Source organism: Scomber japonicus, chromosome 15 (genome assembly GCF_027409825.1).
Source record: "Scomber japonicus isolate fScoJap1 chromosome 15, fScoJap1.pri, whole genome shotgun sequence".
In the NCBI taxonomy this organism is placed as follows: Eukaryota; Metazoa; Chordata; class Actinopteri; order Scombriformes; family Scombridae; genus Scomber; species Scomber japonicus.
In genome coordinates this window covers 19,625,165-19,634,380 of record NC_070592.1, presented here as the reverse complement: position 1 = coordinate 19,634,380, position 9,216 = coordinate 19,625,165, and the positions used below count along the sequence as shown (strand labels likewise).

Here is a 9,216-nt window from a genome sequence, read left to right as displayed (position 1 = left end):
CTGTTTGTTGACTGCTGTTGTTTTCAGCACCTTGATTGATTTGTGACTGTGATTTGTGTTTAGACATTTACCATTTAAATAGCCCAAAAGCAATCCATTTCTTCCAATATCTTGTTTTCTAAAAGAAGAGAGAAGCAGGATTTGTTGTGCCTCAAGCTTTCACACTTATAATTTTACATTAGATTGTGTTTACTGCTAAATCAAGTGTAGTATTTATTGAATCTGGAATGGACACTCTCAGGTGGAAAAAGTTTCTGCAAATTCTTGTAAACAAATAAAACTGTTATTTTCCTCATATGAATACTGATGTTATGTAAAAGTGCTAGAGATAATAACAACTTGTTGATTTTGGTAAATAATTAAAGCAATTCAAATTATTTCATCTTTGAATTAACATGACTTTTGTACCAGCAAATATTTTAAATGTTATTGTAGAGTAATTCACTTTTCAGCTGTCTGTGGATTGTCATTTGTTTATATGTAACAGTTATAGAAAGTCATACTGAAATTATTATTTTTTGGAACAAATGAGCAAACACTTTAACAACAATTAAAATACATTTCTGACTTAGTAAAGAACTGTTTCTTTATTATTATCATTATTATTATTATTATCATATGAGGAAAAACACCAAACATCACATTTCTATTAGATGCAAATAGATAAATGCAATAACTTCAACAAATGCTATTTTCAGAAATCAATGAAACTGAGTAAGATGAAGAATTTAAGACACATTTGTAAGTAAAATGATTTTAAAAGGCTCTGTAGTACCACTGTATCATCAAGAACTCTAACTGATCAGCATGATTGAATAGTAAACAGTTATTAATGTTTATTATACCCTATGGTAATCTTGTGTTTACCGCTTAGACATGAAAAACTCACATGTTTAGCCTACAGCCCTCACAGCTGCTGCTCTCCTCAAAACACACACAATACAACATGTAGCTGATTAACCTCCAGCCATTGTCCAGTAGATCAGGTGTGTATCCTTACAGTGTTTTTTTTTGTTAACTAATACATCATGTCAAGACTACAGGTTGCATCTCATCTACCTTTGGTGTGTTTGATTCATTAATGTATGTTCTTGTAAAACTATATGATGAAGTTGATGATTAACAGAGATAAATTCATTGTATGCAGAATGAGAATACACACCATGTGTCTAGCCCCGAGGATGAAACATTGATTTTTACTCATCTTTTTCATTAAGTAGTAGATATAGATTGTTTCCTCCAATAGTATGAAATCTTTTACCTATTCTGTCCCCTACTGGTCAACCTATGAGTAAATGGCCCCTGCAGAGACACCTGTGTCGGGGGCAGGAATAAAATGTGTATCATAACCTTACATCTAGCCATAAAATCTAGTGTGTTATCAACATTTTGTTCAATCTACGCACATTTTCTCTATGAATGAAACTGTTAAGAAGTGGTTGTGAGAGACATTGGATCAAGGGGAAAATTGTATAGTTTAATTGTTTTATTAGCCAAACCTCTACAGAAAAGAATGCTAATAATTTAGGTTTTCTCAATGTAAAAAAAAAAGAAGAGTTAAAAATGAGTTCACACACAATAGATATCAGAGTATATGGCTTTGACTGTTGGATAATCATTGAGAAAGACCTCATACTTTGACCCTCCTGTCCTGCCTGCTAGTGGTTACCTTGGAACCTGAAGAATTATCTTTGAGTCGGTGTGAATGAACGCATAACTCTGAGGGGCCCCATGACATGTCAGCAGTGATTATTAACCCCATTTGAATGAAGTGCTTTATTATTGGGGCTAAGGTCTACAGATAAAGAGCCCTCCATTCCTTCAGGTTTGCTTTTGTGATTAGCCACTCAGTCTCAAGATCTTGTTTGCTCTCGGGCTGTATCAATCTAGTATCTTAACCTCCATCTATCAGGGACAAAAACTGATCATATTGTCTAGATGCAATCTGCCAGCTTTTGTTTGAATGCAGGAAAGTGTGTCTGTATGAAGAGCAAACTTGGCTCTGTTCTGTCATCATTTCATAATGTAAAGCACATTTGTTTCAAAAATGGAAATGCTGTAGTGATCTTATTGATGAGGTGATGTATGTCACACACACATAGTACATGTCATTTTAATGTGCTTTTTATTTTTAAACAAAGCACAAGCTCTTTTGTTGCAACTTCATATGTATATTGAGAAATGTAATAGAATGTTCTTTAACTTGTGAACTTTACATTGTATGTATTAACCACCCAATAAAAGCTTTTTTCATGTTTCACTGGTGTGGCTTGAATGAGAGAAAATGAAACTTTTAGAGAATATATTGTGTTTTTTTAAGTGTGACTCCAGATCAACTACTTTCCAATTTGTATTAACATGAGCTTATCATGCACATCATCTTGGCGCTGGTCTGTCTGTGAAATTCTCCTAGCTCGTTTTCCCACCTCACCCACACAACTTTTATAACTCCCACCTAGACAACTAAAGCTCAACTTCAATTTCATGCACATTAAGTCAGAAAACCACATTACAAACTTTGGAGTTTTCATATATATATTTGTATTTCCATACAAAGAAACAACAATAAAAAAAACATAACAGAGCAAATGCCCGTGGGTTGGCTGAAGAGTGCTACTTCACAAATGCAGGTTATACCCCCCAAAAAAACAGGTGCTCTTTGGATCCAGGACACATCATGAGATCAAAGAGGTTTGACTTGTCCTTTGCTTTGATTGTCATTACAACAAAAAAATATTTAAAAAAAAACCCAAAAGGTACACTGCTTTGCAAAACTTATAGCCTTTAAATAAATGGCTTAGTGGCCTGAAGAAGACTGAGTGGAAACATGTAAGAGCTAAGCCCCTTTATTAAACGCTTTTCAGTTTTGCATGTCAGTGTGCCTAAGTTTAATTTTGTTTTTTTAAATTAACTTATTGATAACAAAGCAAAGTACAAGTCTAACTATTCTCTTTTATTGGTCTCACAATAAAAAACCAAAACAATACATGATAAAACTGTGGAGAAACTCAAAGGACAACTTTCTCAATTAAAAAAAAAAAAAAAAGTTATTCAAAATGTGAGCAGAGACCCCAACCACTGATTGATGGTAGCACTTCATATTATAGCCAGATTTACCTTTTACTTACCAGTAGGCTCAGTTATTGCCACAGGACATTGAGATTAAGTTATAATCAACCAATACATATACAAACTTTATTGTTTGAGTTATTTCTTAATACATGTAGTAAAAATGACACCATTATCAGCTAAAACCCAGTTAACCTTCCCCATTATGACAAAAACCCTCATAATAGAGACCAAAGTAACACAGCTCATTCACCGTCATTTGACAGAAAAAAAGGAATCACTGCTACAGAAAATGAAGAAGGAAGGAAGGATGCAAGTTGAATAATGACGCAACAGTAACCAACAGTTGTTGAGTTCTTTGCTCACACCAGACATGGATGCGCGAAAACGCCTAAAAATTAAGACATCTATTGCGTGTAAACAAGAACTACCTCAAACTTAAGAGTTCTGTTGATATACACATGCTAATTCAAAATATCCCCTCTGACACACCTTGATGAATCACACACCATCAATTATTGGAGGGAAGCTCAATGTTGTAAAAAGCAACTTAGTATCGCCCTGCAAAAAGAAAACAGGAAATGTATATTAGTACATATAAATGTCAGCACATTACTGACAGAAATACATAAGCTTTCAGCAATGGTCCAAGTACAGGAGCCGGTTCCAATATGCATACTAACAGCAGTCTGATTTGATGTATAAATAATGGTACAATAGTTAAGAGAGTATTGTATGCTTCACACTTACGTGGGCTGTAGGAGCGAGACCGTGAGCGAGACCTGTATCGACTGTAGTAGGGTGATGGAGAGCGTTTGCGACTGCAAAGAGACAAAGAAAAATTCGAAAAGGTTCTCCCACGCAATAGTGCAACACTGACTTTTTACTCACAAATTATCACTCACCTATACCTATAGTCATACTCGTCATATCTGTCGTAACGGTCATAGCCACGGTCATAATAGGAGTCTCTCCCCCTCCTGCTGCCGCCGCCGCCACCACCACCGCCACCACCACTGCTGCTGCCACCACCGCCGCCGCCGCCGCCGCCGCCACCACCATTGCTGTTGAAATGAGAAAAACAAGGCCATGACTTCCAGGAGTCTTATCTCTAGAGAAACATGGCACCATGTCCAAATAGGTATAAATTGTTACATTTTACCAATATGTTTCAAGAAGAGATGCACAACCAGATATATAACAATCATAAGTGAGCGCTGATCTCAGAACAATATACCTTGCATCCCAGTTCTTTACTCCTGACGACTCAATTGTACAGTTATGTGCATTGAAGTAATGAATATCTAATGCCACATAATAGGTAAAAGGGAACTTGACATCAGCACTGTTCTTACTGAGTTGGTCGGCCCATGTAGATTCCTGGTGTGGGGGTATGGGGACGTTTGGTAATGGAATAATCCACTCTGATGCGCCTCCCGTCCAGCTCCATGCCGTTGGCTCGCTCCATTGCCTGGGGAACACAAGAGGGAGGAGAAGACATAGATGTTATCACTTTATTGCTAGCTTTGGTAAAACTTATTAAATTCACAAAAGACCACCTACAATACATCACACACAGTATCCCCTGGCAAGGGATGCATGGCTGTGAGATTAGGTAATTTGTGGTAAGGCAGACACCTAGTGGTGTACTCAGGTAATCACACCTAAATAAAGACTAAACACTATCAGAGAGGGATAGACCTTTGAACCTGCATGCACTGCAAATATGAAAAAGTTCTAAGTGGGCAGCAATCACTGCAAACACTACGCTTAACACTTAATATCAATACTCTTCGCCCCTGGTTCTCACCAGCAGTCATGCAGCAGCCTAATCTACATTTAGGATGACATATAAATTAAATTAACTACAGTACCAGTCAAAAGTTTAGACACAACTTTCCATTCACTTGAATGAGAAAGTGTTTGAACTTTTAACTGCTACTGTACATAAATACACAAAAAATAAAACAGAAAACAAATTACTCTCCAGGACCAGGCCTGAAGATCACTGGCTATCTGATCAATAAATAAGACCACAAACATTTCCCACACCTCTTTGGAATCCTCAATTCTCTCAAAGTAAACGAAGGCAAAGCCCCGGGAGCGACCTGTGCGCTGGTCGTACACCACATTGACCCCGGCAAGTGGACCATAGCGTGAAAACACCTCCCTCAGGTCACGCTCTGTGGTGTACAGGCTCAAACCAAACACCCCCAAACACGTGCTGGGGTCAGGGTTCGCCTGGAAGGGTCAAAAACAAAAAAGGTCAGAGTTGATATTGTGGCTTACAGCATCCTTTATAGATTTAGTATGCAAAACATGCTTATTCATGCACAGGCAGTTTTTCACACGTTTAATGCACTGGGTACATTTCTAAAACAAGTATAGAAACAACAAGGCACCAGGAAAATATGCTGTATTAATTCATACTTTATTTATCCGTTTTTGCTATGACTTCTGGCTTATAATTAGGGCACTTCATTCATTTCTACAAAATAGGTGACAGATCTACATATAAGTTAACCATGGCTACAAAAACTTTTTCCTCCAAGCATTTCCAACAGTAAATGCTCAGTGGGTAAAACTATGACAGCTTTAATAAGCCCTTAGACAGCTTTCAAAAAGATAACAACGAGAGACAGCTGGTTATTTCAAAAGGATCCGTATAAAAATACTACTTTCACAAGATCAATTCTAGAAATGAATTAACTTCAGTGGTATATTTATGTAATATATCAGTTTTATATATTAACATTTGCCATGTCATGTCATGATTGTCAAAATGATACAGCATATTATAAGTTAAATATAAAAGAACTGCATACACACATGCACTTACTGAAATCATCATTTAATATTAGTGCAATATAATTACAAAAATATAGACTTGACACTAGTGCATGTTTTTGGCATGTACTGATAAGCTCCCTTATACCCACTTGGCACCAGTGTTTCTACCAATGTTTCCAATGTTGATACAGGATTTATACTCAAAGTGTACAGGCTCCAATTTATTGATAAATGTCATGAATTCAAATATGTACTTCTTTATACATGCCAGGTAATAAGTGTTATTTTTTCCCACCATGCAACCTTTTTTTTTTTTTTAAGGAAATACAGGTTTGACCCTGATTGCAAATATGGGTTTGACCTGATTTCAAGGTAGGTCATCTATGCATGCAGCTGGACATGGGTTTGGTGTAAAGTGGTAGGACATATTAATCACTCCTGCCCAATTTTACAAACAATAGTGTACACTGATGAAAAGAAACTTGATAGGTGGCCCATCCAATGTGCATGTCTGAATATAACATGTTCTGTGTCATTTTCACTGGATTTTATATCCCCTTTTACCATTGATGCAGTATAACACCCAAGTATCCCCTTTGTCCCACACACAAACATTACATTGCCCTTGCCCAAAATATGTCAGAAGATCCACATACCCTTACATCAGCATCATTGCATGCTTCTTTTGTGAAGTCATTGCTCTGTTGATATAATGAAAAGAGGGAAGGGTTAAACAAAGGGGTTATTAAATGTCATGTCAGAGTGGTTTCCCACAGCATTTACCACAATCATATCAAAAGTTTCTTCCTCACAAATACAAGTTCACTTACTCTTCATTAAGTGTCAGTTCAATCATATAATCCTTGTAAATATATTTGTAATAATCCAACTCCAATCCATATGCAAAACTTCACTTTGTTTATGAATGTTTTACAAAAGTTAACACATTTAAATTATTTAGTTTGCTATGGCCACTTGGATTTATCTAAATGAAAAGATACAAATGCTGAAACTGTTAGATATTAAATATAACAGTTTTAAAGAGATCAAAATGTCACTATTAACATCATGTAAATGTGTGTGGGCATATACTCAAAGTGGCTGTTGGCTCTCTGTCTATGGCCTATTGTACTTCGCTCTAAATTCAGATCCCTTTACACTCACCCTACTGCCAGTGTGACGGCGGCGGTTGGACATTGGGGAGGTGCTCTGGCTCTTCCTGCGCCGGTATTCAGGACTGTAAGAACGAGAGCGGGACTTCCTTCGGTGGGAATAGGACCGAGAACGTGAGCGGCTACCGCGCCGGTTTGAGTGCCGCCTTGAACGAGACCTGAATAGGATGAGGTGGAAGAGAGGGAAAAAAGAAAACCCTGTAACTTGCCACATATTTAATTCACTTCACCATATCACAAAGGTTATTAAAAAGGTAATTAAAACAGCAACATACCTTGATTTTGACCGAGAGTGGGATCGAGACTCAGAGCGTTTGGAGGCTCGGGATGGGCTCGGGGAGCCGGACCTGCTCTCCGACTTGACCCGAGCTGGACTCCCGCGATCCGATTTAGATGGGGAGCGTGACCCCTATTGCCACAGCAGTATGTTAACAACTTTATCGTTGACAAACAAATGTATTTCTTACACAGAAAAACAGTCATGTACAGAGTAATGACATTTTGTAAATATGTTGCACACATAAACTTGTCTAAAATCTACAGCTTATGTACTGTGGAGGAAAGGGTTAGTAAACTTATTTCAATGACTAACTCTTTGTTTTACAATGTAATATAATATTAACCATATACAACAGTGTACATGTATGGTCTATTTCCATGTCCACCTGGGCCATCAAGGGAAAAAATAAAACATGCATTTTCATGTTACAAAAAGAGAGCATGGTAAAGAAAAGGCATTTGTGACACAAGCAGTATATTTACTTAACCTAGGGACACATTCATTCTTCCAGATTCTTTACACGCTACTCCCTTCTCTCGGGATTTCTATCCTTCTTCATTCTTCTTTTTTCAGTTTTCTCATTTTCTGATTCCAGGTCTGTTTTTCCTCTCTTCACCCAAACTGAAACCAGTTTTCATTTTAAGCCATTACACTGCAAGCGCGTCTATCTGACACCAATCTTCCGTCACATTTTCCTCCCTTTCCACTTCTATGTTCTGCTCTGTAAATGTTTTCATTAGCCTTCTTTTATCTTGACAATTTTCTTCACCATTCTTGGATAAAACTCTTCAAATCCTTCACGATCAATAACCTTAATGAAAAAAGAACATTCAATAAAATTAAGATCATAGGTTTATGAAAAGGAAAATGTCTTTAATAAATAAAGATAATGAACACTGAATGCAGTAGTTACATTGTTGCTATGTTAAGTATGAGCACAAAAATTGAAGTTAATATGGTAACAAGTAAAGAGCTTAGATACATGTAGCTTTTCTTAAGCAGAGCGTGAAAGTAGGGAAGGAAGAGTAGCTTAGGACTAATTACATTTCATATCAGACAAAAAAAACCCTCGTGTTTCCAACGTGCATCAATGACTGCAGTAATAACAGTGCATTCGACGGTAGATAGCTCGTAATATAAGTCATAAGCGAATGTGCCAGCTGCAATAAAAATGAACTGATAACGTAAAACTATGACAATTTGCAGATACCAAGGTCTAACCCTGGAGCTATTTTAAGCTAGCGGTAACTAGCTTGCTAGCAAAGCTGCAACCGTCCATGTGGGGGGGGGGAAATACTTTTGTGCACAAGTATTGTTGGCTTGAGGCAAAACCATATAAATAAAAATGGCCGCCTCTATAAAAGGTTAACCATACCGCCAACAATAAAACGAAACTTACAACGATAAGCAATTTATTTAACGCTTCGTGCTCCTTGTCGGCAGCCACACGGGAGACAAGAGAGAAAAGGAGGAAAGGGAGATATTCGACGTAATTCAGTGTAACTACTTACCCGTCCTTCATAGTTTCCATCCTCAATGTCACTCATGTTTCAGTACAGCTAATAACAACCAAAGTATTATCACAGAAATAGCTTAGCACGGTGGTTTAACGCAATGTTTTAATCTGTCCGGTTGCTAACTAGAAGATGGCGCGTGAAGTGGCTGCTATGTTTATGTACTGCAGAGTCTGACGTCATCTCCTGTCTCGCCCCCTTCATGCAAACAAACGCTTGCCTGAACGTCTCACGGCCTACACTCTACGCCAGAGGAGTGGAGCTAGAAAATAACATGAAACGCATTCACTGAAGTACAAGCACCTCAAAAGTGTACTCAATTTAGTACTTGAGTAAATTGTTACTGTCTACTACTCGCCTATGAAAAGGCGAGATTTGGCTGGTAAGTTGT

At 37.5% G+C, this 9,216-nt stretch overlaps 1 protein-coding gene across 2 annotated transcripts; it reads right to left on the bottom strand.

Moving 5' to 3' along the window:
* Nucleotides 1-3,181: 3,181 nt before the first annotated feature.
* Nucleotides 3,182-8,978, bottom strand: tra2a (transformer 2 alpha homolog). 2 transcript variants are annotated; one of them, XM_053334722.1, is made up of 9 exons: nucleotides 8,823-8,978; nucleotides 7,307-7,440; nucleotides 7,024-7,189; nucleotides 6,516-6,560; nucleotides 5,122-5,310; nucleotides 4,425-4,540; nucleotides 3,975-4,133; nucleotides 3,820-3,890; nucleotides 3,182-3,630 (listed from the first exon to the last, which is right to left on the bottom strand). In XM_053334722.1, the coding sequence occupies exons 1-9, from the start codon at nucleotides 8,856-8,858 to the stop codon at nucleotides 3,620-3,622; spliced, it is 927 nt and encodes a 308-aa protein (XP_053190697.1). In that variant the 5' UTR covers nucleotides 8,859-8,978; the 3' UTR covers nucleotides 3,182-3,619. The 2 variants fall into 2 exon arrangements, with proteins under 2 accessions (XP_053190697.1, XP_053190698.1); XM_053334723.1 differs by having other exon boundaries at nucleotides 6,522-6,560.
* Nucleotides 8,979-9,216: the final 238 nt, after the last annotated feature.

Bases quoted from the DNA above. Each gene is read 5' to 3' on its own strand.
- tra2a (XM_053334722.1), bottom strand. From the start codon at position 8,858: ATGAGTGACATTGAGGATGGAAACTATGAAGGACGG. The intron at 7,190-7,306 runs GTATGTTGCTGT...CATCCTATTCAG, and splicing joins CACTCTCGGTCAAAATCAAG to GTCTCGTTCAAGGCGGCACT. The intron at 4,541-5,121 runs GTGTGGGAAATG...TGTGTTCCCCAG, and splicing joins GAATTGAGGATTCCAAAGAG to GCAATGGAGCGAGCCAACGG.